We start from the raw sequence: 26,820 nt of genomic DNA on the forward strand, positions 1-26,820 counted from the left end.
GCTCTGCTGCCAGCTTTGAGCATCGTGTCAGTGAGATCTGCACTGCCCTGAGGCCTCTGTTAGCTGGCTTACTCGGAATATTCCTCAAGGAGCACTGCTTTGTTTCCAAAATCATACACCAAGATCACATACCAGATGGTCAAGTACTGAAGCCATCCTTGTGGTTTTGAGAGGCATTTCTCTAATTGCAAATGGCAGAGGAAGGATGAGGACAGAGGGTGGCTCTTAGAGAGATGTCATTGTATAAAGCAGTTTGCTTTTCTTCTTGGTCTCATTTCTCCCCTCCTGGGGAGCAATATGATTTGTGTTCACTACAGGGATTTCCAGTGGAGACAAAAAACTCTGCAGCTATGAACTGCCCAGAAGCTGCTGGGCCACACTTTGCCCTCAGCTTCCTTCTGTAAAGTTCATTCTGTGCAAGTCAGCAGATTTCCTCTGCTTTTATGTCATTGTAGTCAGATGAAAAATTGGCCCCTGAATCTGAATACAGTGGTGTGTAGAGCTTTAGTCTAATGTTTTAATTTAGTTGAGCTATGTCCTGATAGCAAGGGATGTTTGACAAATGTGATACTGCCAGAAGGCTTTTGTTGCTCCGAAAGACTGTGCTCTACACGTGGACCAGCAGAAGAATTAAGGCAAAATCCTCCCTTTCCTTACCATGAAACAAGAACTGGAGGATATCACATGTGGGTAATGAACTTTTGTAAGGAAGAATTTACTGCTCTCCTCTTCCACCAGGTGACCCTGTGTCCCAAAACCGTGATGGAATTCTACCGGAGAATGCTGGTGGACCTGGAGGGTATTGGCAATGGAGTGGCATCACTGACCATCACAGCCAGGTACCAGCACTTCCCTGGCCTCCCCCAGCAAACTGCCTTGACCAGAGTTTGCTGGCTGCAGCTTCCAAGGAGAAGTGTTGTTTAATGATCTCATGTTCTGCCCAGCTGGATGTGAGAACAGCAGTGCTTGGAAGGCAGCCTGTGATGAAAAGCACCCCTACTCACAGCCCAGCATGGTCCTGGGGCTTTTTCTGAAGGGATCAGGAATGATCTAATTTATTTGCCTGTTTTTTGTGCTTGAGGGGGAACAAATTTCCCAAGGGCCTTCTCTCTGCCTTCCTGCAAGAGGTGGAGTTGTGCTGGGTTGCAACCACCCTGCACTGGTTTGGGACACACAGAGCAGCCTGCTGAGAGTCAGGGTCTGGTTCTGTTCCTGAGGGCACGTCACAGTGGGCAAGTGGCTCATAGCGAGAGTGGTGAGGGCAAGCTCTTACCAGGGGAAAACAGCCCTTGAGGTGGCAGGTCAGCTCTAGTTTTCCTCTTTCCCTCTGCTTCCCATTTTGAGCTTTAATGTTCTCAGACTTAACCCAAAAGTTGTTCTTGCTGCAGAATTCCATGCTGCTCTGCTGCTGTAATGTCAGTTTAGTGACAAGAGGGATGCAGTTCCTTGGTGCTGTTCCCACTCCTGGGCAGAGCCATCCAGTCAGTGCCTGGCTGCAGTTTTGTCAAGCAAGTGCAACTGGGGACAGGCAATGCATGGACGTGTGGAGTGAAGGACCAAGGGAGCTGTAGGAACTGGGAGGGGGTGATCACCCACTCTGTAGGGCAGGTGGTGTCTCATGCCCTCCAAGGCTGGGGCAAAGAGCTGAGTTCTCAGGCAGGGCAACAGTGGCATGGGAGAGAAGGGAGTCATTTTTACTGAGACACTGGAGTTGTGTGTTCCTTGAGCCTTAGTGAGCACTGATCCTTGTTGGGAAGGCTCCCCCAGAGCTCATGGATCACTGGGACTGTTACAGGAGTCCTTGCAAGCCTTCTTGGGTGAAGGAGGGGCTGAGGCAGCTGTGGGACAACGTGCTCTGCCTGGGGCACGTGGCAGCCTCTGGGTGCTGCCTCTCAGGGTTTGCCCCTCCTTGACAAGATGTGTTTGAGAGGGATGACTTTGAAGGCAATTTATCACTGTAGGGCTGTTAAACGTCTGTTTGACAGTGACAAATGTCTTGTGCTCCATTGTAACAATCTTCGAGGGCAAGCGTTCTCCATTGTCTCAGTATCTCTGATTCCCCTGGGGTCATCTCTGCCCAGATGTCTCGTTCCTGAGCTGCAAGTGTACCCCCATGTCCTGCTGTACGACGAGTGCCGCCTGAAGGTGCCATACGAGAGGAAGTTCCTCGTTGTGAATAACACCGACCTTCCTGGCTGCTACGGGCTCATTCCCCAGGTTTGGCATCGCACCCACCCCCTCCTCACAAATATTGTTGGGGAGATTATTAGGGGGAAAAAGGGTTTGGATAAGACCTTGCTGGTTTCTATTCAGTCTTAAAGATCTGCTGAGAACAGGATCCTACCTGAATGTAAACTTTAGGATGCAGGGTAACCTCCTGAGGAAACAGTCTAAGTTCTAGTCTTCAGGGTGTTTTCCTGTGGGAGATCTTGGAGGGCTGTGAAAAGCTGCTGCATCCACAGACACCAATGCCTGTGCTGGCAGTCCCCTTGCAGGATCCCCTGAGAATGCTAAGCCTACAATTCTTGCATCTTGTTTGTGCCTTTTACCTTTGTCCTGGGGATTTTTAAAAATGTGTGTAACATGCTGTTATGGTGGATATTAAGGAGTTTCAAGTTTCTTTAGAGGTCCCTCTGAAATTGCATTTGATTCTGTCCCTTCTAGAAACACAAGGAGGACACTCCTGTGTTCTACTCCAGCCGCAAACCCTGTGGGATTGTCCAGCCTCACAGCGTTGCAGAGATTCCAGTTGTAATCGAAGTCCAAAGATTGGGCAAGCATCGCACCGATGTTCTTGTCGGAGTGTTCGGGGATGAGAGAAACCCACGGGTGAGTGCAGGGGGAGATGTGTGCCTTTGTGCAACTCGTCCTGGCAGGGTGCCAAGTGTACAGGGATTCTTCTGGGGAAAAGAGGCACAGGCTGCTGTGGAGGACAGAAGGGATTGGAGGCATAAGCAGCTCATGCCTTACAGGTGATAATCTCAGTGTCTGACACAGAATGTGGTTCATTTAAGCTGGAGTGGAGGACAATTTTAGTTAATTGATCTTTAAAATCTATTAAATTTGGAAACATCTGTTTTAAAATGTCATCTCTCTGAGCACAAAAGACCATGTCAGAAGACATCTGGGAACCTTGAGCTTTCTGTAAAAGAAAAGAAAGCTGGCATTTGAAGAGTAGTTGCAAGGATTTAAACATATGGAAATGATGATGCCAAATTCCCTGGATGGCACCAAACATCTGAACCAAAAGAACAAAGTACCACTGTCAGAGCCAGAATACAACCTGACACCCCGCTAGTTAGTGTGGTGATAGCAGTCTGAAGGAAGTGATCTTCTCAAAGCAGTGATCCTGGTAGCTCTTGTCCTCTGGAAACCAGTGGGTAAGGGCAGCCTTGGTGTTCCAAATCTCAGTTTTTATCTAGGCAGGAAAGGCTTAGCACCTCCCCCTGGGTGGAGCATCTCCCAGTGGGATGATGTAATTTTATCAGTCATGCAAATGGGACTCAATGATCCATTAACAGAAGGTATGTTCTTGGAGGAAGGTGGGTCGTGGGAAAGATAAAGAACATTGCCCCATCTGGTTTTTAACAGTTGGCCCATTAGCAGAGGATATCTCCCACAGAGATAAGAATCACTGCCCCACCTGGTTTCAGCAGATGGTGATAGAATACATCTCTTTGGCCACATCTTTACATTAAACCTAGGACAAGTTGTTTAAGCTTTTTTAGGTTTCCCTGTTGTGGTTTGTTTTGGTTTTTAAAAGAAATCTTTCTTGCTTGCTTCCTGGAACAGAGACAAGAATTACGGAGCACTGGACGGCTGGCAGACATCTACCCAAGTCCAAAGCTGATAGAGTTTGGCATGATCCCAGTGCTAGAGCCTAATTCACAAATTTTTACTCTCATCAACGGAGGTCTTGTCTCTACAGAATTCAGAATAGAGATAGTAAGTATCTGTGGGGCTGTTTTCCAGGGAAATTGACTGGTCAGTAGCAGCCGTGACTTGGTTTTTATATGCAAGATTTCCATATCAAGATACTCCAATATTCCATCTGAGCGAGGCAAGAGGAACCTGGCTCTGGAGTGGTCTTAGCTGGGGCACTCCTCAGTGAAATCAGGTGCAGAGATGTTGGAGCAGAAATTAGTCTGGATTGTGTTGACAAGCTCTCCCTTAATTTTATGGAGGGTCTTTAGCTGTGTGTGTCACATTTTTGGAGTTCTGAGATCAAGAGAAACCTGTGGTCCTTTGCTCCCCAGAGAGCATGGATTTCCCTATGGTTTCCCTACATTTCCTTATGGCTTCCATCTATGCATTTGCTTTGTGCCAAACTGCTGTTAACAGCAGAAGGCAGGGTGCGAGGTCTGTCCTCAGACTGCTCATGGGGAGGCAATTTTCCCACCTCCTGTGGGTCCAGCCACCTGGGCTGTGCACACAAAGACATGTGTGGGGGTTGTGCACCCCACAGCCTATTATCTCTGCCTGACCCAGTGCTGGAGCTGCCCAGCAAGCTCCCGACTCCACGCCGAGAGTGGCTGCTCCCTGACCAGCACTGCTCTGGGTAGCAGTAGAGCAGGGCTTGCTCTCTACAGCACACCGATCATTGAAGCGCTGAGGACAGAGGCAAAGACAAGAGAGGGATCTTTCATCTGCAACCCAAAGCACTTTATTGCAACGACAGCCCAGGAGTGAAAGACAAAGACACTGGCTGTGCAGGGACTTTTGTACAGGGGAGGTTCTAGGGGAGGGTACGAACTCTCAACCAATAGGGGGAAGATTGGGGAGGAGCACAAGGAGGGTTTACAATACTTTAACCAGTGAGGAAACAAAGGGGGAGGGAGCAATTTAAACAAACCAAGGGGGCTTAGAAGATGAGGGGTTTCTGAAGGGGATTTCCAAATAGGGGGTTGGCACAAGGAGGGATTGACAGCTTGGCAAGGGGAAGGGCAAAGAGCATTCCATAACAAGAGGCAGGTACAATGTGGGATTGACAATTCAGGAGGAGGAGGGACAGAGAACATTCTATAACAAAGGGTGGGTCTTAGGGAAGATTGACAGCTGGGTAGGAACCAACAACATAGGGAGGAGCAGGAGCAAATCCTTAAAGAAAACTCACACCACAACATGTGCCATTGAAGAGCATCTTTGGGGACCAGCTGCAGTGAAAGGCTGCTTAATATGTGGAGGCTGCAAAAGGCAGAAGGAACTGGGGCTGCTCCCCTGGCAGGGGGAGCAGGGCTGGTGCAGCCAGGAAGGGCTTGTAGGCTGGGGCTGGGGCTGGGTGGGATGTCTGCTGGAGGGGGAGATCTGCGAGGGACTTGAGGTTTGTTCTTCGTGCTGGATGGGTTGAAACCTGATACTATGGACTTGTTTGAGTCCGTGGATAAAGCATCACCGTGTGGGAGAGTCCAGCCAAAGCCTCCCGGGCCAAGGAGGAGGGGCGTGAACTTTCCCCTTGCTGCTTTTCCAGCTGTTGGGGGATAAATGTAACCTTAAAGTGAGGGATTTTTCCAGGACAGCTTTCTCTAACTCCACAGTGCAATTCTGCTTTCAGCCTCTTCAGGGAGCAGTGCAGCTTGGCTGGGTGGGCTGGCATGTAAAGGATGGGTTTCACATGCTCGTAGCAGGGCCGGACCTGCAGAGCTGTGTCTGTGCAGCTGAGCTGGTGCAAGGCCTTTCCTCCCTCCCCGGGGCACTTGCAGCTCTCTTCTTGCCCAATCCATGGAGTCCATGAGAAACCAGATGATGAGAGTTCTTGGGAAGAGTGGGCCATGCTCTAGTCACATGTCATCTAGTTTTCTTCCTGCTTCCTGCTTTCCTGCTCTGCTATAACTGTTTAGAAGTGACTTTTCCAAAGCAGACAGCACTGGGGCACCTCTCTACAGCTGATGATCAGTGGGAAGTGAGGGCTTCAGTCCTTCAGAGGATGTTGAGGAGCTCTGATGGCCCCTTGAGAAAGAACTGTTTGATGCTGGGGTTTTGCTCAACTGGTTTTGCAGAGATATTCTTCAGGCTCTGAACAGGACTGTCCAGCTGTGTTGTTTCTGGAGTGGGATTTGAGCAGTCCTGGCTTCCTCTGGCCTTGAGCCTTTGTGGGAAGCCAGGAGAGAGAAAGCAGTTTTCTTTGGCACATATTCCAGAGAAAGACTGGGTAAGGAACACTCTCCTGAGGATAAGCATCCCTTGGGTTGGGCAAGACTGGGATAATTAGGTGAGCCTGTTAAAGGAGGGGAAAATACAGGTTGTACAAACTCTGCTGTTGCCTGATACTGTAGCTTAAATTTAGGGAAATTAAGCCTTTATGATTTTTATCCTCCTATCTTTAGTCTTTTCTTTTCTTATATCCTACAGGAGACCAGGGTGTATGGTTCCCTTCCTAAATGCATATTATGCTTATCCTACAGGCTCGCAAACCCCAGTGCTATGTTATTGAACCCAGAGAAGGAGTGATCCCTGCTCTGGGTGAGGTTCCTGTGACTATCACAGCAACCCTGGATGACACTGGGCTTTTTGCTGACACTATCCTGCTGTTCACTGGGAACAGCCTTTTGACTACCTTGGAGTTGGTGGCTGTGGGCACCGGCACCACAATTGCCATAGACGAACCATTCGCACCAGAGCTCAACTTGGGATACCAATTCAGGTAGGAGATCTCTCCACTCCCACCCACCTCTCCTCCTGTCTCAACAAGGAACAATTTTGCTGTAGTTCTTCAGAAAAGATCTTCAGTGTTCAAAGCCCTGACTCCTTCCCTGAAGGCAGAGATTCCTTTAGAAACATGTGATGGCCAGTTGAGAGTTGTTAGACACCCTCAAAAGCCACTGAAAGAGAAACCAGTTGCTAAATGGCCATTGAGTTGTCTTTAGTTCTAATACATTTATGTCCTGACTTGATCAAGTAAAGCTCTCGCAGGCTCCCCCAGAACAAAAGGTTCCCGAAATGGTGCCTGGATGAGGCGTTCCCTCCGTGTGGCTGAGGGACCAGGGGAAGATGGCATCACACCCTTCCCTTGTGAAATGGTGCCTCCCAGGCAAGCAGGGGCCCGGGAACAAAGAGACAGGAGGGTGAGAACCCCCAGCAGGAAGGCAGGAGCCCACGGAGCAGTTCCAGAGCAGATGGGAACTTGCTGGTTTGTGTGGGGTCTGCAGCGCCGCTGCCGCCGCTTCCTCGTGCTGTTCGTGGGCTCTGCTGCTGCCGGGCTCTGCCCAGGACCTCACTCGGTTTTTGGCTGCCAGCAGTGTTTGCAAGGTTCACTTCAAAACAGTTTCTAATTGCAAAATGGCTACCAGTGCAGAACCAAAGCTGCTAGGAACTGGAGAGGCCCTGCTCCCCTGGTTTCCTGTCCTGGAGCAGGCAGACAATTTTTACCAGATTGCTGGGATCATCCAGAAAGTACCTCCGAGTCAGCTTTTGAAAATGCCTGCAATCATACCCCCAGACACAAGGTCCCCAAGTGCAGGATCTCAAAGATTCAATAACAGCTTTGGGCGCAGATTAATACAAAATACAGTAACAAACATTTTGGAAGAGAACACCAGGTCTTGTCAGCCTGGCTTGGAAATGCCGCATTACCATTATAAACGTATTTCTCTTTGCTATAATGACATCAGAAGGGCAGCTTATCAGACACTGTTTCTGATCCACATTAAGAGCTGGCAATGAAGACAGTCTCCGAGCTGTTAACACCTCAGATTGCTCACTGGGAGCAATCTGATGACCAGGGAAATAGCTACTCCCTTACTATTTTCCATCCTGGCCTCTGTTCTAGGCTCCTTCCATGTCTTCATCGGTTCAAAGTAACAAACAGGGGCCACCATTTCCATCGGCTCTTCTGGAGTGTGGGATGTCACAGCCCACCTGAGGAGGAGGGCCAGAGTGTCTCAGCCCTCGATGGCCCCAAGGCCAGAGTTGGTTTCCAGGGCCCCAGACGTACCAGACCCGTGTTTGGGCTGCAGCCGCTGTGGATGGAGCTGCAGCCAGGCGAGTCTGCGGACGTGGTGCTGCAAGGCTTCTCCCGCATCCTGCAGGTGAGTTCCCCACCAAGGGCTGAGCCTGGGGAACCATCAGATCCCCTCCGTGGGCTTGTTCCACACTCCCTTGGCATTTGCCTGGGGAAATGAGCAGGGGCCTTCAAGAAACTGCTTTAAGGTCACACGTTCCTGTGGCAGCACCAGTTGCTTTCCTTGCTGACCACCATCAGACCAGCTAAGGCTTTATTGTGATTCCACAGCCACCAAAACCCAGTGCTGATCCCAAAGTAGGGGCAGAAGGAAATATTGCTCTTTTGAGGCAAACAGTGTTGCATGCTTAATCAGCAAAGAAGGGCAGAGAAATAAGTTACATTTAGACTAGGAGCCCATAAAGAAAGCGAATTAAAGAAGTGCCAAGTGGTTTTTCTGGGGTAAGCGTGGAGTAAAACACAAACCACGTGAAGGGAGGGAGTTTCTCACAAGTGCCTTTTGTGGTTATTGGGGTGCAGTGTCACAGACAGTTGAGTGCAGAATCAATAAGCTGCACCACAGGAAGAAAAGGGGGCAGTGACTGTAACTCTGAGGCAACAATAAATAGGGCCTGTGGTGGGAGGCGGGTGCTGAGCCAATGCAGGGCATTTGCTGGATGCCTTGCCACCACCCACTGGTGACAAGTGACTCTTGCATGCAGGAGGTGCAGGATTATGTGATGTGTGGAGCTGTCATCGGGACAACTGGCAGGTTGGAGAGAATAATAGAAACAACCATTACCTGCAAGTTTATTGATCCTTCAATAGAAATATCAGCCAGACAATTCTCTTTCCGGGTGGAGAAGGTAAGTCTCTGATTGCATGCTGGCATTTAACAGCATGGCAGAGGGGGTGTGTGCTTGTGTTAAAGCCCCTTCTTGAGGCAATTTGTGAAGATGCTTTTAGAGATGAGACTGGTATTTACCTTCCCCAAAGTAAAATTGCAGTTGCAGCTGCACTGCCAAGGGGGATCGTGGACATTTCCAGAGAAATGCCAGTTTCTCTGCTCACTGTAAAGGGAGGTTTTTGAGGATCCTCCAAGGCATGGTGATGTCTGTACACTGATGCTGTTGGGCAGCTGGGAAAAATGTTGATTCCTGTGAATTCTTCAGGCTGACAAGGAAAAACCCATCATCTCCTGTGTCTCTTTGCCTTTCTCTGCTGTTGGCAGGGATGCTTTACGATATAGCTATATGATATAGCTCTGTGCTTTTTCCTAAGCCTCACCTGCTTCAAAGGACCCCAGACACCTGCAGCTGCAGTGATAATAACACTGAGGCAGAGCAGGTGCCCTCTGGATCCCAACTCCAGCATCATCTTTCCCTCTCCTGCAAGTTGTCTGAAAAAGAGAAGATGTTTTGTGATTTGTTTTTTGTAGTTTCAGGCCTCTCCTCTGGTTCCCAGGCTTCCACTGAAGTACAGAATCCCAGGAACAGGCAGTTCAGGTGTAACTGGAAGCTTTTCAGCTCTCCCTGATGCTGCCTGGGTTCTGCTCAATGCCACACACACAAACTGATTTATTGCATATTATGGCAGAGCACAGTACATCCAGAACTAGTTTCCCAAACTCTCTGGTTTCACTCTCTGGAAGCCCAGCACAATGCACAGAGAGGAATGAGGAGCCAAGGGTGATCATAGCTTTGAGGCCAGGCACCGTGTTCCTGTAGCAGGGGCTGCAGGACACATGGTGCAGATGAACTGCTTTTATGAGGCTGCTAGAGCCAATAAGGTTGTAAGAAATGTCTGTATGTGAGAGACAAAACTGGAGACAAATGGTCAGGATTCACTTTCTGCTTTAGATCTTGTTCAAGCAGGCACCTCCTGTCAGGCCTATTCCCTCATCTGTATGTGGGAGTGTTTCCCTGTCCCCCAGAGGATGCTGTGGTTCCTAAACATGAAAAGCATCTGTTAGGATGAAAAATCTCCTGGAAGGGTAGAAACAAATAGAAAGGGTAAATAGAGTTGTATGCACTTCTGGGGCTGAAGAATGTGAGATACAGCAGCAGAAGAAGGAGGTCTGTGGCTAGTTGAGACTGTTTTTCCTTGTCTCCTGTTTCCATAGAAACCCAGTGATGTCCTAGCTCTGCAGTACAAGCCTTTGTCTTTAAAAAACACCTGCCCCCTGCCACTGGACCTCATGCTGGAAGTGGAACAGCCATTTCTGATCTGCGATGTGGACCAGCAGCCCCTCCCAGATGAGCAGGTGAGCAGCCCTGGACTCCTCCAGTGGGGTCTGAAGAGGAGGGATGTGGTGGTGCCTCTCTGTTGGGAGGTCCTTGAGTCAAGAAGTTTACTCTGTAGCATCAGTAGTGGGCTGGCCTGAGCTGCATCAGGAGAGCTGCTGAAGGAATCAAAATCTTATCTGAATTGAGAAGATCCATCCTGGCTTTAAGGCACAAGGAGCAGGGAGCAGGCAACTATGTCTGGGCCAGCCATGCAGTAAAGGTGTCTCCTGGAAAGCATGCCAGCTCTCCAGCAGGCACCCCCTTGTATTGCTGCTGAGCACAGAGACATGGGCCTGAGGGAGCCCTGGACTAGACTGTGGTGCCTGCAGTCAGACCCTTGCTGTAAAGAAATGAACGATGAACCGAGAAGCCCATGCTGGGGTCACACTTCAGGCATTTCCTGTTTCCTGCTGTCAGACCTTGGGATGTCAGCCCACAGGTGATTAATTACTGTTCATGTCCTTGCAGCTTGTGACACTGGATGTAGGGCAGACCTGCCATCTCTACGTGGCATTTGACCCAGCTTATGAACTGGACTTTAGTAGCTGGAAGGAAGAGAAGGTGCTGAAGATAAACATGGTCAATGGCCATCCTTATATGGAGTGTATCTCCCTTCGGGGAGAAGCCCACTTCCCCAATCTCCAGATCCAGCCCAGCAGCCTGGAGTTTGGCTGCATCCTGGCTGGCACTGAAGAAGTGCGTTCTCTGGAGATGACCAACTGCAGCCCCCTGCCTGTCCAGTACCACTGGTCATTCCATCCGGACAGCCAGGTGAAGAGGCTGAGGTATGTGCTTTGCCCTCTCCTTGAGGCTCTTCTTCCTGCTGTCCTGTTTGTATTTTGCAATGAACAGAGCTGTTTGCCTAGGATCTGACAGACTCTTCTGACTTTTCCTTGTTCAGATAACACTGACCAGCCGTGGTCAAGCTGGATGCTCAGAAAATAGGGTTTCCACCAATTCTGTGCTTCCCAGGGGAAACCCACAGTGGTTTCCTCTGGGAAGGAAAGCTGGGGTGAAAGCTGCTTTCTCAGACCTCTGTGGCCTGAGGCAACGTCCACCTTGATGAAGGGCTCCTAGTTGTTGCATTTTGGCTAGAGGAGTGGTGAAAAGGATAATGCAACATGTTTTTCGTGTAATGGAGAAGCAAAAGAAGAGCTTTATTTAGAGAAACACTGCACTTATATATATAGGGTAGTTGGTGCAATACAAAATAGAAAAAGCTCATTGGTCCAAGAAGGCAACACCTCTTTGAAAACATGCTTTCTGCAAAACATCACGTCTCTTGCAGGTGTTTAATCATTGTTATAATTTCTTGTTCCTTGAGCAGCTTGAGAAACCCAAGACTTCAAGGCTGCTTTTGCTCTGGTTCCCAGCAGTATCCAACAACACCTAGTCCCAGCTTCCACAGTGCTGCTGGAGGCCCTTCTAGCCCCTCTGCTTTGGGATGGGTCCTCTCTGCAGGAGCTCCTCTCTGCTCCTTGCCTTCCTCCCTTGCACTGTGCTGGAGGATGCCCAGAAAGTCCCAACACCAGAGAAAGAGCTACTTAGTGCCTGGGTTGATGCTGTGAACATCTTGTTACCTTCCCTTTCCTTCTTTTCTGAGACAATTCTTTAGGATTTTTTCTTTAACAGGATGATTTCTTTCACAGGGTTCAGCTTTCAGTGGACACCTTGGATTCTTCACTCCCTTTTTTTGTGACACTTGTTACTCATTTTGACTTCTCCCCACTGCAACATGTCCTTTATGAGTTCTGTACTGCTTGACAGCAGGACTTGTTCATCACATCATCTCCTATCCCTGCCTCCCAGAGAGTTTCTGCTTCAAGTGAAAAATGTCATTGTCTGGGCACCATCATCCTGGGAAGTTGCCTCAAACCATTTGTTAAAACTAAAGACAGTAGATTAGATGATTAGAGATCTCTTGAGGGTTATGATGAGAGAGCCCCTCATCCAGAAGTGAAACCCAGCCTTTGATAACAAGCTACCAAGCTGAAGACAGTGATTCTTTGGGATGCAGGTCATTATAGGCACAGAATGCCTGTCTGGGAATGGAGCATGCAGGTTGTGTTTGACTGTGTGGGGAGCGCTTGCAGCTCAGCAGGGTGACAGGCAGGCATGTCTCAACTGTGTCCCTCACATGGCATTAGAGACACAAGGAGAGTTACCCTGAGCATCTGCTTCAATTTAAGATGGAGAATGTGACCTGAGTCACCTGGGGGTGTTGGAAAATGTCAACCAACCCCCAACACTGTCAGGGAAGCGTCCCTGATAAATACTGTTAGAGCTGCAGAGTTTCTGGCATTGGGCACTGGGGGGGCTGTGCTGGCTCATCACTGCCTGGGTCTGCCCCTTGGTGCCTCAGGTATCACCTTTTTGCTTGGCTTCCCTGTCTTTTCCTCTCCCACTGTGCTTTTTGCATCCCACAAGGTGTTAATCCCTGTCCTCTGTAGTTCCTGAATGCAAGCAGTTGCAGCTGCCTGCACCACTGCTACCTCAGTGTCATCCCTGGGCTGCCTTTAGAACAGACCTGCTCCAGCCTGGATTGGGAAGGGCTGGATCAAACCATTTCCCAGTTCAGCGCACCAGCACCACCCAGGGGCTGCATGCTGACCAGGAGCTGCTTGTGCAGGTGTCCCTTCCTCCCACAGCAGGTCCCTGTTCATAGTTCTCTTCTTTTCCAGATATGAGCGTTACCCACTTAAGTTCAAACCCCACCCACCAGAGAAGAGGAGAACTAGTTTGGATGGCTCAGCATTTCAAAGGAGACGCTTCAGGATTAGAAATGAGGAGGATCCAGGCACAGCCCTGAGAGAATCCTGGGATCCTGCCCGGTCTTTAGGAGCAGAGGTAGATTTTCTTGTACACTTACTGCTTGTGTTGTCTCCCCAGCTTACCACCACCAAGTTATGCTCGTGCTGACCTCCCTTTTTGCTGTCCTGTGCCCTGAGAGTGGGCTGGGCAGAAGGGGCAGTAGCTGGACGTGGGGTGTGTGGGAGGGAGAAATACGAGGGTTTTCTTTGGAGAAGACTGCTGAAATCCTACAGACTTGTGTGCAGTGTGGGGTTTTTTGCCATGTTTTCTTCACAAGGTAAGATTAGGCTTTTATCTGCATCATGATGAGAAGACCTCCAGCTTCCTTTCCAGAGCAAGCATTGATGAGTCCTGATCTCCATGTACCCTCCTCCCAACTCAGCCAGGCCATCTTTTCAGGTCTCTGCTTTCACCTGAGAGCTGGTATTGCAGCGCTGGCCCTGAAGCTGTCTTGTAAACCGAGACTTTGCAAAGTGGCTGTCTCTTCTTCCTAGCATAGAAAATGGCTTCTTTTTCAGGTGCTGCCATCTACTTCTGAAAAGTATTACATCCCACTAGGCTTGGGGGGATTCAGGTTATCCACGGATGTACCGTGCACTCCCCTCAAAGTGGAGAAGGTAAGAGGGAATCTGTCTCACTTCCACATTTTCAGTGTGGCAAACAGGGCTGGAGCTCCCAGTCCCATTGGTGGCCCTCAGCATTGCCCACAGAGGGCCCTCACATCCCTCCAGACCCATCACAAAGTGCTGCTGACGAAAGTGGTTGTTGGAGAGGCTGTGCAGGACATGTTGTAGGGCTGCCCAGGGACTCTGCAGCACCTATGGAGGGCATTGCTCCTCCTGGACCTCAACAGATGGTCCATAGGAAATTTTTGCAGTAGCTTTTGCTGTAGAACCTTGAGAAGGCAGCACATAAATCAGAGAGTGAGGGGAAAAGCCTCAGGAGTCAGATGAGCTGGGCTGGAGTCCTTCCCTGAGCTCCAAGAGCTCTCACTCTGAGTCTCCTCCTTTTCTAAGATCAGTAAGAAGTGCTTTTTAAAGGCAAGTTGGGCATCAGAGAGAATTTCTCTTGCTAGGAGACATCCCAGTTCACTTTAATGTACTGTATTAATTAATGCATTGATCTGTGAGTATGGAGATTTTCCCCATGGTCCCTCCACTGGTCAGTGGCATGGATGCAGGATGAGCTTAGGATGATTCTGGCTGGGTTTGAGGAATAGGCCCCTCCAGCTACAGCTGCAGTTTGCTCCAAGATGCTCTTCTGCATCCGTTTCCACGCTCAACACCTCAATCTCTCCTGCCCTCCAGGCTTTCAGTATCCTGCCGCAGTCGGGTGTGCTGCAGCCGGGAGAGAGACAGCGAGTCTCCTTCACCTTCTCTGGCCACCCCGACACCCTGGCCAGTGCCACGGCCCTGTGCCACGTGGAGGGAGGCCCCACCTACGAGGTGGAGCTGACTGGGGAGGCCTCATGTGTCAGCTACTCCCTGAGCCACAGGAAGATCAACTGCGGCTCTCAGGTACCACACACGTGCCCTGGCACAGCTCCCTGCCTTGGAACCACGGCCAGCGGGTTCCTGCCCACCTCAGGCCAGGGCTTCCTCCCCTTCCCAGCCCCTTTGCTGGCTCTGGGGCTTGGAAGCACAACCTTTGAGGGACACATCCGGCGTCCAGGCTGGTTTAAAATGGCCATCTCCACCCCTCCCCAAAATGCTGGGAATGCCTCTTTTTCAGAGTACCTAACACTGCCTCCTGGGGCAGGCAGGGTCCCAGTGGGGATGCTCTGAGGAGCATGTCCCTGAGACATCCCTTTGCTGGTCTACTCCTAAAGCCTTACCTCCAAGAGATGCTCTTGTCTAAAGTTCTTGCTTAATCCACACAATAACCAAGGGAAGGAGTTGGGCTTCCAGTTACTATCGTTGGAGAGACTGTCCCAGAATAATCCTCACTTCACTCTTTTTCACTTGAAAGCCCACAGATATTTCCAGCTGTTGGCCCTCTCTGTGTTGCCCTGTGTGGCTCCCTTGTTGCATGTATGTTGCTTGCCAATACTTGCATGCAGGTGCCTTTTCTTCTGGGATGCCTCAGTGCTGTCTCTGTTTCTCCTGGTTGTTGGTGACCCCTCAGAGTGCAGAGGGCCTGTGTCCCCTGGTTCATTTATTACTGGTCCTCACATGGTTGTTCCCAGAGCTGTGTGTGCTGCCAGAGCTCCCTGGTCCTGTGCAGGTGCCCTGTGCCCAGGGGTTCCTTAGGTTCTCAACTGCCTGTATCTCCTCCCTGGTCCCTGCTCCCATGATGTGTCTGCTTTCAAGCCCAGGAGAGAGGAAGGAGATTGCCAGCAGCAGGCCTGGGTCTGTAACTTCCTGCTCTTATGCCTTTTCTTCAGATGTTTAATGAAACTCATCACAGCACAGTCACCCTGGCCAACACTGGCAAGATTAAATTCAACTGGCTGCTAAACCTTAGCACTGCAGAGCAGTATCTGCCTGGAGTGTTTCTGGTCAACCCCACTGCTGTAAGTAGCACAAGCAACTGAGCCCAGCCTTGTGTCAGAGGGCCCAAGAGTGTTAAAGGGAAAAAAGAAAGGGGGGAAGGGGGGAAAATGTCAGAGGGGAAAGCCCCAAACCCAGCCATTAGAGAGAGAGACTGTAGATAATTTCAGCTGTTTCTGCTGGGGGCAGAGGAGCAAGTGCTCCCCTGGTAGACTCCCCATGGCCTTGGCTGGTGGGTGGCTCTGCTGTCACAGGGCAGACACCAGTGGCAGGCACAGTGTGTTGGTCACTTGAAGTGGTGGACTGCAGTGGGTTCCTCTGAGAGTGACCTGTGCTTTCAGAGCCCAGAGCACACTTGATAGAAATAAAATCTGGCTGAAGAAAAAGGCAAAGGACAGGACTTTGGATGGAAATCCGAGGGAAGGTTTATTGGTCTCAAAGGGAATCCAAGAACAAAGACAGAACGGGGCTGAGGGCAGAGGGTTAAATATGGGACAAGAGAGGCGGGTCTGAAGGTCAAGGGCCAACGGGGACAGGGAAAAGTGGCGCAGAGGAGGGAGCCAACCAGGGAAACCAAGAGGATAACAGGGGTGGAGCACTGCCACAAAACATAGCCAATGGGCATCAAGGAAGGGAAGAACGTTCCAGAAAGAGTACATACAAAGTGAATAGGGGCAGCACAGGGGTAGAACAACTGTACAAACCAGGAGAATTCAAGATATTTACGTGTGCCTGCAAAGGCCTATGAGAGGGAGGCACTTGTCTCCATAATCTTAGAGGGGTGTTTCTCCTTGCCTGCTTCTGCCTCTGCTGGCCTGAAGTGTTCCAGTGCCAGTAGCAGGCTGGTTGCCCTTCACATTTACTGTCGTGGGCTGCTGTAAGGGGACTAGAGGAGAATTCTATTTGCTAGATTTCTCAGATGCAAATAAAGTGCAAAGAAAGCAAGTATTAGATCTGAAAACTGTTTCTTCATATAGAAAGGTGTGGTCCCAGCCAGAAGGGGATAGAAAAGAGCAGAGAGAGAAAGTGGGAAGCAGCGACAGCAGGGTAGATAGACAGGGAAGTGGCTCTGCAGGGAGCCAGACCCTCCAGGTGCTCCCAGCCCAACAAAAAACCCAAAAATGGCAGGGGAAAAACGGGCAGTGTTGGCTGCTTTTATATGCTAAGACTCCTCCCATGACTCAGCCCTTTTAGGAATAGTATGGGTCAGACAGGTAAAATTTTGCCAGGCTTTGGGGTCTGCCTGCCTTCAAAGGGGAGGTCGCTCGGGAGGTCCCCAGAGAGGGAGCCCCCCTGCATTTTCTCCTCACATCTTCCTTTACACGTGGGGTGTGTTAAGGGTCCCAGCACGTCTACAGCCCCTACAGTAATTTTTCACCTCATGTCAGAAAGGGGATTTTTAACATATGTTGAGGCATAGATTAAAATTTAATTGGCTCCTCACAGTCACTCTGGGAACCCTGATGGCTGAGATGCCAGGCTGTGCTGGCACTGGGGCGTTTCTGAAGGTCACTTTAACCAGGCTATGTGAAAACACAGGACACAGTCCTTGGCCCTGCCTCCCTGCTGCCAGCACTAAGAACCACTTACATATCCCTTACTGGGCTTGCTGCTCCCTGCCTTCCCCAGCTTTGATGCTGTGCCGTGGCTTTGTGGGGCAGTGAGGGGGCCAGGGAGCAGCAGGGCTGGAAGAGCAAGAAGAAAAGTTAGCAGCATCCCACCACTGTCCAAGCTTCTCAGTCCTGCCTGGTTGTCTTTGAGCCAAAGCAGCACTCCTGCCTTTGTCCCTCCTTGCAGTGGGAAGAGGAAGCTGATTGGCTTTCCCATTTCTTCATGCCTGTGTCCTACAAGGGATGAGAGGAGCTGCTGGCCCTGCTGAGTGCAGGGACTTCTCTTCCACAGTGGCAGCAAAAGAGCCTTTTTTTGTTGAGGCGGGCTCTTGCTGGCAGAGGGCAAACCCCACTAGCAGCAGAGCTGTGCTCACATCAGGCTGTGCTGGGGCTGCAGCCTTATGGGCCTTGGGGAGAACACACTGCACCCCGGGGTCAGAGGCTCGACCTTTTGGGCACAAGGAATGTAAAAGGTGTGAGAAGCAAAGCCCACTCCTCAGTTAAAATTTAAAGAAAATTTAATGAGAGACAGCAGGGGACAAAGTCAGTAAAGCAAAGGTAACAGCACTGGGTGCTTGGCTTGGGTGCTTAGCTGCAGCCAGAGGCACACCAGTCAACACATCAACAGCCCTTATATACCCTGGGTATTGCATCAGCCTCATACACATTTCCAAATGTTTATACGTATGGAAACATTTTAACGTAGCTCCTCCTCCATCCCACCTTTTTGGAGCACGTGCAGTTGTCCTAGTCCCAGTCATTTGCCACTTTTTGGCACATTCAGCAGGTTTCCATTGCTCCATTGGTTAAATGTTGATATTAATCAACTCTTCACCAACACTGGTATCACAACACAACGTGACATTTGCCTTAAAAGAACTCTAAACTTCAGCAAAACTCCTTTTACAAAAGTCAACATTATGAAACAGGTAATATTTGCTTTAACAATTGCCAAAGCCAAGACTGTACTATATTTATCATGAATGTGGTGTGGACAGAGAAGCTGTCCTCTCAGCCTGTCTGTCCCCTGAGCCATCCCCCATCAAACACTCTGATGCATTCCCTCCCTCTTCTTCCATCCCTGCAGGGCTCCATTGCACCTGGTGAGAAGGAAGTGCTGAAATTCTCTTACATGCCAGGGGTACCAGGAGCCTTCAGCAGGACTTTCCAGCTTAAAGTGGGTGACCTGGAGCCAGAAAATATCTGCCTGAAAGGAGAAGCATTCTTTCCCATGATCACTGTGAACCTGCCCTGGAACATTGAAGGTGGGCACTGCCTGTCTGCCCCTAGGAAGGGCCCCTCTGGTTTTGTTCCCCACCATATGCACACAGGGTAGCTCATGCCACCTCCACCAAACCTGGAGGGTTGCAGGACTCCCAGACCAACTCAAGCTCTCTGGTTGCTTCATGAGTCTTGAGCAGAGGATCCCATGTGGGCTTTGTCCCAGGAACTGTCCTGCAGAGCTTGCCAGCACATCTGGCAGGGTCCTGAAGGATGATGGCTAGACTGAAGGGTTTTGGTAAGCTGTAAGAGAGGCTGGCAGGGCTTCTGGCAGGGCTGGATTTGTGTGACATTGCAGGCAATGAGATGCTCCTCTGAGGGGAGGCACAAATGTGATGGGGGGGAGAAAAAAACCTGAGGCTTCAGAGAGGAGCAGCAGCATCCACTTTCCATAGATGGCTTGAGGGATTTCTTTCTGGAAGAAACCAGTGTTGGGAGGCGGGGATTTCCCAGCTTAAATGGGATTGGCACTTTGCTCACACTTCTCTTTGTGGATGTTTTCTTCCCTCAGGAAATGAAAAATATGAACCCCTGCAACAATACAGTCAGAGGAGAAAATCAGCTCTTCAGAAGAAGACTCAGAGCCCAAAGACTGGGACCTTGAAGACTTGGAACCTGAAGCCCCGCGTGCCTGCCTCTGGCATTGCAGTAAGAGCAGCTGCAGCCCACGTGGTTTGGCACATGGCACCCTCTCCATGGCACCTGAGCCCCTTGCAGCCCACAGCAGCATCCTGGTGCCCTGATGGCACCTGGGACCTCCCTGCCCACTTACAGCCACGTGTCACCTCAGCATTGCCCCTAGGGCTTCCAGTCTGGGCATGCTCTCTTCTGGGGTTGCACCAGCTTCCAGCTTCCCAGGGACAGTTCCTGAAGGCCATGCTCAAGGAATGAAATTGGTGGTGCTTTGAAGGAGATGCAGGTCATTGCTGGGGAGTTTGTTGGTCCCAGCCCAAGCCCTGCCAGATTTACAGACCTGAGCAGCAGCTGCCTGATTGTGCCCTGGGACTGTGCTGGTGCTGCTCATCTCCAAGAGGCACCAGCTGGGTCCTGGTTCCCTTTCCAGACAGCTTTTGTCCAAGGTGCCTTGGTACTGGCTGGGGGCAGGCAAGTACCAGGAGCTCTGGAAAGTTCCTGGCTTGTCTGTCTGCCTGGCAAACTTTGCTAACAGTGGCTGGGCAGGCGAAGATGCTGGAGTCACTTCCCTGGAGATAGGTCCTGGCTAAGAGAGCAGGAGGTGTCACAGACACTTGAGCAGACAGACAGGAGGACCCCACACCCCCTCTCAACAAGAGCAGGGTGGGAACCTTTCTCAGATGCAAACCTTGGAGAAGACCTTTGCTAACCAGGCACTGTCTTCTCTTTCCTCAGTCAAACGCTCAGCTGCAGATAGAGACGGTGATGAAGCTGGTACAGGAGCCTGCTCTGGAGCTGCAGGAAAAGCTCCCATTCCATCCCCCACACAGCAGGTTCCCTGACAAGGAGCTGTGCCAGAGTCTTGTCAAGTGAGTAGGGACTCCCATCCCTATGTCCTGGTGCCCCGTGGGGAACACCCAGCAGTGTCCCCTTGTCCTGAGAGCTCCTTGTGTCTGCAGAGCTGGGAATAGCCTGGGCTTCAGAAAGGGTGTGGTGCTGGTGCCTGTGACACACTCCATGTGAGCAGCAGAGTGTCCTCCCTTCCCCAGCACCACGCTGAGCTTTGGACTGCTCAGCTCCCCACAGGTGTGGGGTTCTGTCCCTAGAGCTGAGGGGGCCCACTGCAGACCTTCAGGCCCTTCCACACAGCATAAATTCTGTCCCTGCTGACCAGCTCTGAAAGAGACAACTCCCAGCTGATGTCTTGGTTCCAGCTAACAAAGCACACTAAACAAAAAGAGAAGGGAACTGCACATGTCAGCAAACCCTTTCAAACCCCAAATCAGATGGCTTGAATCCTGGTGGCTTGGCAGGGCTTATCTAGGTAACTTGGTCTGTCTCTTTACACCATCGTGATGCAGCACAAGCATGGGAGGCTTCAGTTCAGGAAGAAGATGCTCTGCAGAGCAGATCATGTGATCTGGTTGCAGAGCAGTGAAGATTTCCTGTGCAGGCAAATCTTACTCCTAGCCCCAAAGCAATTTCAGGCTCAGGCTACACGCCAGGCTAAGCAGTTTCATAGAGACCAGTGGAGGCCCAGTGTACTCACCTGTACTGGCTTTTCACATCAGAGGAGCTGTGGCCAGTGTCCATTTTAAACTAATTTTATTTTCAGGTACCATTAGTGGCTGATAAAACCTAGGACCTGTACTCCTGACTTCCCAAAGTCATTGCCAGGTGGTCAGGCCGTGGGTTTCATGGGCTTGAGCTGAGTTTTTACAGCAGTGAATAAAGAACTAGCCACTTTATTTGTACCCTCCACCCTCTTGGACATGTAGCCAGGCTGTGTTTTAAGGACTGTCCTTACTCCTCCTTGCAGAGTTGAGCTGCCTGAGTATGTCCTGGACATGGGTGCTGTAAGAAAGGGTTACCCTGAGAGACGTACTCTGGCCATCACCAACCCTGGGCAGATCCCAGTGTCCTTCCAGGTCGATGTGTCTGCCCTGCAGGACACAGGTGAGCAGTGCTGGAGACACTTCCTGTGGGCTTGAAGGAGGTGCCTCAGACACATTAGCTTAAGCCACTGAACTTGGGGAGGTTTTTGAACTTTTTCTTCTCAGTGCCCCTGCTGGGAGCTTTAGAGGCAGAATTTTCCTGGCCAGCCATGCCCAGGGACCTGGCCTGCCTGTGGCTGCCCTAATGCTTCAGTGCAGGGGCCAGATGGGCTCATCACCCTGGTCACCTCTCAGCATCTTCTGCCCATGGCTCCCACGAGCATCATGTTTCTTTGGGCACTCTGTGGGCTTGTTTTGCCAACCAGTGTGGTCTGCTGTGTTTTGGAAGTGCTTTGGTTGGAGTTCACACTGCCACAGCACTTGTATTCAGCCTTCATTGAGGAAACAGCCTGTGACATTCTCTGGTGGATCAAAAGAGGCCTTGAGGCAAGGCTGCACTTCCATCACACAGTGGCTCACTGTGTCTGAGAGGTGTCCAGGTGCACTCTTTAAAAGTTTTTGTCCAGGTCACGGCACGGAATGGGGTTTTTCCAAGACCTCTCAGCCAGGACACCTGTATGGCCTTAATGTGCTTAGGACATATTTTGTGTTTTCTTGTGTATCTCAGCTGCTTTTTTTTCATCTGTTCAAGGTTTCAGAGTGAATCTGGACCAGATACAGGACCTGCCTCCCAGACACACCGTAACGATGGAAGTGTGCTTTGAAAGTACCCACCAGTCACGGGGTGACGTGGATGTGCTGCTGCCCATAGAGGTACCACAGCTCTTGGGGCAGGCAGCAGGCTGGGCACAGCAGCAGATGTCACCTGCAGCCTCTGCTGACTTCTGTGTCCTTCTGCAGGTGGCAAAAGACCCCACATATAACATGTGCCTCTGTGCCACGGTTATGGGGGTCACACTTTTGGCTGTGGGTGCTCTCAGCACTGTATCAGTGTCTCAGAGCACTACAGGAACTGAGGCTCTGTCCTTGCAGACCAAGGAGACCTCACACAGTTGGTTTCTGTGCCCAGGACAATGAATGCCAATACTGGACACCAGGTCGGAGGCAGCAGGCGTTGGAGGATGAGCCCTGTCCCTTTGCAGTGACACCCTCCAAAGGAACCCTTGATGCAGGAAGGTGGCAGAACTTAAAAATCCAGTTTACACCCAAGGAGGAGGTGAGATTGGCAGGTGTCAGCCCAGGAGGCCTGTCAGGGCTATCTGGAAATGAGGCCCTGGTGCAGAGAGTGTGGTATGAGCTGTGCCTTCACAGGGAGCTTTCTGCAAGCCCCGTTCTCAGCGTGGCTCAGTTCACCCCACAGAGCGCTCCTGTCAGATGTGCTTTGAAATGCCCACAGGGAGATTGCACAGAGAGAGAGCATCAGGGCTCTGTGGCTGCCTCCTGGCACATGGGGGGGATGTGCCCAACTCCCTTCAGCCTCCCCCTTGCCTGGCTCTATTTGCAGCTGCGACACTCGGTGCAGAGCAGCTGCACACTTGCAGAGGATAATCCTGGACTGGCCAGTCTAGGCTCGTCCTGCTGCAGAACTGACAGACAAAACAGCCACCAGACACCTTCCTGGGCACGGCAGGACAGTCACCTGCAGTGGTGTGCTGCCAGCAGTCCCTGGGGCTCTGGCCTGCCTGCACATTCCCATGCAGCTGGAGATTCAACTTGGAGCTGGATGGAGTATTCCCAAAAGTAGTTTGCCTGTGGCTGCTGGCTCTTGGAAACTGACAGTGCGTGCCAGTATGGACACAAGTGCTTCTGTGCCCACTGACAGTCCCAGGGATCTTTAATTGCTCGAGAGATGTAACCATCTTGTGTCTGGCTTTGACCAGAGCCAACCACTAGGCAGAGATGATGACCCTTATTTCCAGCCAGCGAGAGCTCATTTGCCTTTCTCCTGGAGCTGGTGTTTGCCTGGTGCAGCAGTGCCAGGACTGTGTCTGCATACTGCAACCCCGAGGGCCCTTCTCATGAGCATTGCACTCCTGCATGACTAGGTGAAACTCCTGGCACTCCATTGTACATCCATCTGATACCCAAATACCCGATTACAGTGCACACCAGGATCCATCCCAGTTACTCAGACCCAGGACACAGATGCTGTAGGATCTAGCATAAATAAATATCTGGTTTCCATTCACCTTAGAGGGACTGATAACACCCTGACCTTGGGGCAAGTGTTGTATTTGGAGTCCTGTCACCTGGGTCTCCATGGATGAGTTTTCTGCACTTTTCTCTTTTCAGAGGTCTTACAAGGATGAGCTGAAGCTTAGCATTTGTGGGAGCAGACATCACTTAAAGCTGCAGCTCTCAGGACAAGGTCTGGAGGCACGGTTGGAGTTCAGCCCCCCAGCACTAAAGATGGGATGGGTGCTGGTGGACAGCGATGGGGTGGACGCCACAGTGGCGGTGAAGAACCCATGCAACTTCCCTGTTGAGTTTTACTCACTGGATTTCGATGAGCAGTACCTTGAGGAGGAGGTGAGAAGGCAGGTCTGGTCCCCGTGTACATGCTGCCCAAGCTTCACAGCACTCCAGCATTCCCAGGCTTGTGCCAGGGAGGCAATCCCCAGGGCAAAGCCAGCTCTGCTGATGTGCTGTGGGAGGACTTAAATAGTTTGTGTTGTTGGGAGGAAGGGAGGAGACAGAAAATGGGTTTGTTGAGTGTGTGTGATGTGAGGCTGTCCTGGTTTCAAGGACAGGTATCTGCCGATAAAGGCAGAAGTTTTCCTTTGAAATAGAGACCTTAATTCCACTCCTCCAGAGTATTATAATTGTTTGAATCAAGGACTCTGAAGCAGAGATAAGGGGGTAGGAATAACAGCTCTTTTACTAATATATCTAACCGTACAAGCAGAAACAACAGCAATTGTTAAAATTCCCAGCAAAACAGAACAGCTGTTTTTAACTCGGTCCCAGCCCTTTCTTTAGCTGCAGGCACGCTCTCTCTGCCCTCGGTCCCGGTGCTGCGGACGGCCAAAGCCCGGCAGCTGCAGAGGGCGGGCGGGAGCGGAGGCGGGAGGGGCGGCAGCGGCCACGCCGGTCTCGGGTGGGAGCGGCTGGAGAGGGCAGCTCCTCGCTCAAACGGCAGCTCCTCGCTCACCGTTTGGGTTCTGGTGGTGAGCTGTGTCCGCAGAGGCAGGAGGCTGGAACGGGGAGATGCAGGGCAGGTGATCGCAGAGGGTCTGGCTCTCCTGCGTTCGGCCGCGTGGCTGCAGACGGGCGATCCTCCTCCGAGCTCCCGGAAACACGAGAGCCCCTCCTGAGGCCGCTCCCACCTCCCCCTTTTGTCCAGAGTCGTCAAAGGTCCTGGGTGTGAGCCGGCCAGCTCCATTGCCATGATAATGGGAAAAATTCTTTAAATTGACACAGTCAAAGAAAAACACTCAACCCCCAGCAGAGGCGAGAAAAGGAATCTTGTGTATGGTTTCTGTTCCCTGTGTGCACAGTTCCTGCGGATGGCAGTGCGGTCTGAGTACCAAAAGAACTCTTTAATGCCTCCTGGTGCCGTGGGTGGGGCGCTGCCAGAGGAGCTGGAGCATTGTGAAGCACAGAAGAGGCCGAGGGCTCAACGGGCAGAGCTCAAGGCCATGGCAGAGGCCATGGTCACAGATGAGGCTGAGGCTGAGGCCATGGACAAGGCAGCACCAGGTCAGAAAAGCATTGAGGCTTTGGCGGTGTCTGTCTTGACTATGGTCAGAGCAGGGAGTCCAGCCCATACACCCTGAACTCTTTGTCACCTTGTTCTCCAGGGAAAGCCCATGCTTTTAGCAGCTGTCTGTTTCCCCAGCTTGGTGGAGGAACTCTTGGGTGAAGGGCTGTGGCATCCTCTACCAACCCTGAGTGTAGCCAAAGCTCTTATCTGCCTGCCATAGACTGGGGAAATAATTAGGATATTCCCTTGTGTCCCTTAGCCACAAAGACTAGAATTGGATGAGTTCTTCAGCCAGTAGGACCAGGTCTAATATCACTGGCTCCTTTAGATTTGCACCTTCCTAGCAACAAAAGAACAAGCTCATGTTGCTTTCACTAAGTCTCCTGTTCTGGGATCTGAGGATATGGGGAGGAAGATGAGGATCAAAGGAAGGTGGGAGGCTGACTTTTCCCCTGGTTTTGCAGCATATGCCAGGGCTGTCACACCCTCTCCTGAGCCCATGGTGGAAGTGCCTGGGAATCCTGTCTCTTGGGCCGTCATGCGCCACCTGGGCATCGACCCATCTTCGGAGAGGCGTGAGCCACAGCAGGACAGAGGGACTGTTCTCATTGTCCATGGGCCATCCCAGGCAGGTATGTGAGCTGCAGCCTGGGCTGCAGGGAGTGGGGCAGGCAGGAGGAGCACATCCTGGTGGATCGTGGTGCTTAAGGCAAAGTCCTCAGCTGAACAGGAGGTGGAGATGATCCTCTTGGCTCCAGAATTCAGAGCTTGTACCCACTCTCCAGCTGCCTCCCTCATGGCCTCCCCAGAGGGACACTTGCTTTCCCACTGACCTTTTAACTTTGAAATGTTGTTCGAGATTTTTCAAGGGCCTGTCCCTGCAGTGCCTCATATGCACGTCTGTCCTGGTTTGAAGGACAGGTGTCTGCTAGTAAAGGCAGGAGCTTCTCTTTGAAATGGAGAAAGTAAACCCCCTCCCTCCAAATTATTATAACTCTGAAATTTAGGGGCTCTCAGGCAAAGATATGAGAATTAGGAATAACAGTTCTTTACTAGGAAAATTAAAATAGAAATACAGTATTACAAAGAACAATCCCAAAACACTGACAGAGTCAGACTACAACCTGACACCCCATCAGTCAGTCAGGGTGTTGGTAGCAGTGCCATTCAATGGTGGCTGCATCCTCCTGCAGTGGCAGATGTGGTTCAGCTGAAGCAGTGCTCCTGTAGAAGGTGCAGTTTTTCTCTGAAGGTCCAGGGATGATGTGGAAAGGTCTGGCTTTCCTCTGGAATCCAGTGGAAAGAAGGTTGCCTTGGTGTTCCAAATCTCAGATTTTATCTAGGTAGGAAAGGCTTGGCTCCTCCCCTGGCTGGAGCATCTCCCAGTGGGATGATGTAATTTTATCAGTCATGCAGTAGGACTGAATGGCCCAGCAGCAGATGATATCTTCCTGGAGGGAGGATGGGTTGGGGAAAAGATAAAGATGACTGCCCCACTTGCTTTTAAACATGGCCCATTAGCAGATAATATGTGCCACAGAGATAAGGGTCACTGCCCCACCCAGCTTCAGCAGATGGTGATGGAACACACATTTCTGGTCACATCCTGTATTGCAGCTTAAGACAAAGTGTGACCAAGCAATCCTCCTCTCTCTCAGGAAAGACAGAGGTAGCGGCGGCCCTGTGTCACTATTATGACACTGCTCACTTGTCCATTGACACCGTGGTGAAAGAGGCCATGGCCAGTGACCAGAGCCAAGCAGGGCACCGTGCCTGGCAGCTTTGCACCAAGGCTGCCGTGGAGCTGAAAGGTGAAAATGAAGGTAATGCTGGTGAGGAGAAATGCTGGACCCAGAGCCAGTGCTTGAGAAACTCACCATGACTGTCCACTTCTGTTTACTCAGAGCAGCAGTTTTTCAGTCCTTGAGTCTCTTAGGGAGCATGGATGAAATGCAACTCTAGCTTGTCTTAAAAAAAAAAAGAAACGTGTAAGGGCTCAGTCAGGGGTGCTTTTATAGCCCCCTTTGCTGCCATTGTTGGCACATGTTCATTTTTATAGGGGTGGTGAAGCATGGCTGTCTCTTTCCCAAATATTTTATATTTCCTCAAAGCTGAATTGAACTTGCTCCTCATGGGTAGCAGGAAGAACTGCTGCCCACTTTAACAAGAAAAAAGCC

The 26,820-nt window shown here is 50.9% G+C and overlaps 2 protein-coding genes across 2 annotated transcripts in view; both read left to right on the forward strand.

The window, feature by feature from the left end:
* The window catches only part of LOC130266675 (hydrocephalus-inducing protein-like), a gene marked incomplete at its 5' end in the record, with an annotated part of 38,775 nt that extends 16,912 nt beyond the window's left edge, over nt 1–21,863 (forward strand). Inside the window, 16 exons of the mRNA XM_056515951.1 lie at nt 739–839; nt 2,082–2,217; nt 2,665–2,829; nt 7,953–8,024; nt 8,659–8,802; nt 10,059–10,199; nt 10,690–10,992; nt 13,551–13,649; nt 14,340–14,549; nt 15,416–15,544; nt 18,219–18,396; nt 18,924–19,060; nt 19,781–19,914; nt 20,865–21,001; nt 21,632–21,781; nt 21,841–21,863. Of these exons, the coding sequence (XP_056371926.1) occupies nt 739–839; nt 2,082–2,217; nt 2,665–2,829; nt 7,953–8,024; nt 8,659–8,802; nt 10,059–10,199; nt 10,690–10,992; nt 13,551–13,649; nt 14,340–14,549; nt 15,416–15,544; nt 18,219–18,396; nt 18,924–19,060; nt 19,781–19,914; nt 20,865–21,001; nt 21,632–21,781; nt 21,841–21,863 (2,259 nt within the window). The remainder of the gene's footprint in view (nt 1–738; nt 840–2,081; nt 2,218–2,664; nt 2,830–7,952; nt 8,025–8,658; nt 8,803–10,058; nt 10,200–10,689; nt 10,993–13,550; nt 13,650–14,339; nt 14,550–15,415; nt 15,545–18,218; nt 18,397–18,923; nt 19,061–19,780; nt 19,915–20,864; nt 21,002–21,631; nt 21,782–21,840) is intronic.
* A 27-nt stretch (nt 21,864–21,890) lies between these two features.
* Nucleotides 21,891–26,466, forward strand: LOC130266673 (hydrocephalus-inducing protein homolog; the record flags this gene model as incomplete). Its single annotated transcript, XM_056515950.1, has 5 exons — nt 21,891–22,156; nt 23,233–23,469; nt 24,438–24,639; nt 25,108–25,275; nt 26,302–26,466. Coding segments are annotated over exons 2-5 (655 nt in total), but the record flags the coding sequence as incomplete, so codon positions are not given.
* Between the last annotated feature and the right edge of the window lie 354 nt (nt 26,467–26,820).

This window comes from Oenanthe melanoleuca, unplaced genomic scaffold, assembly GCF_029582105.1.
Source record: "Oenanthe melanoleuca isolate GR-GAL-2019-014 unplaced genomic scaffold, OMel1.0 S141, whole genome shotgun sequence".
Classification (NCBI taxonomy): domain Eukaryota; kingdom Metazoa; phylum Chordata; class Aves; order Passeriformes; family Muscicapidae; genus Oenanthe; species Oenanthe melanoleuca.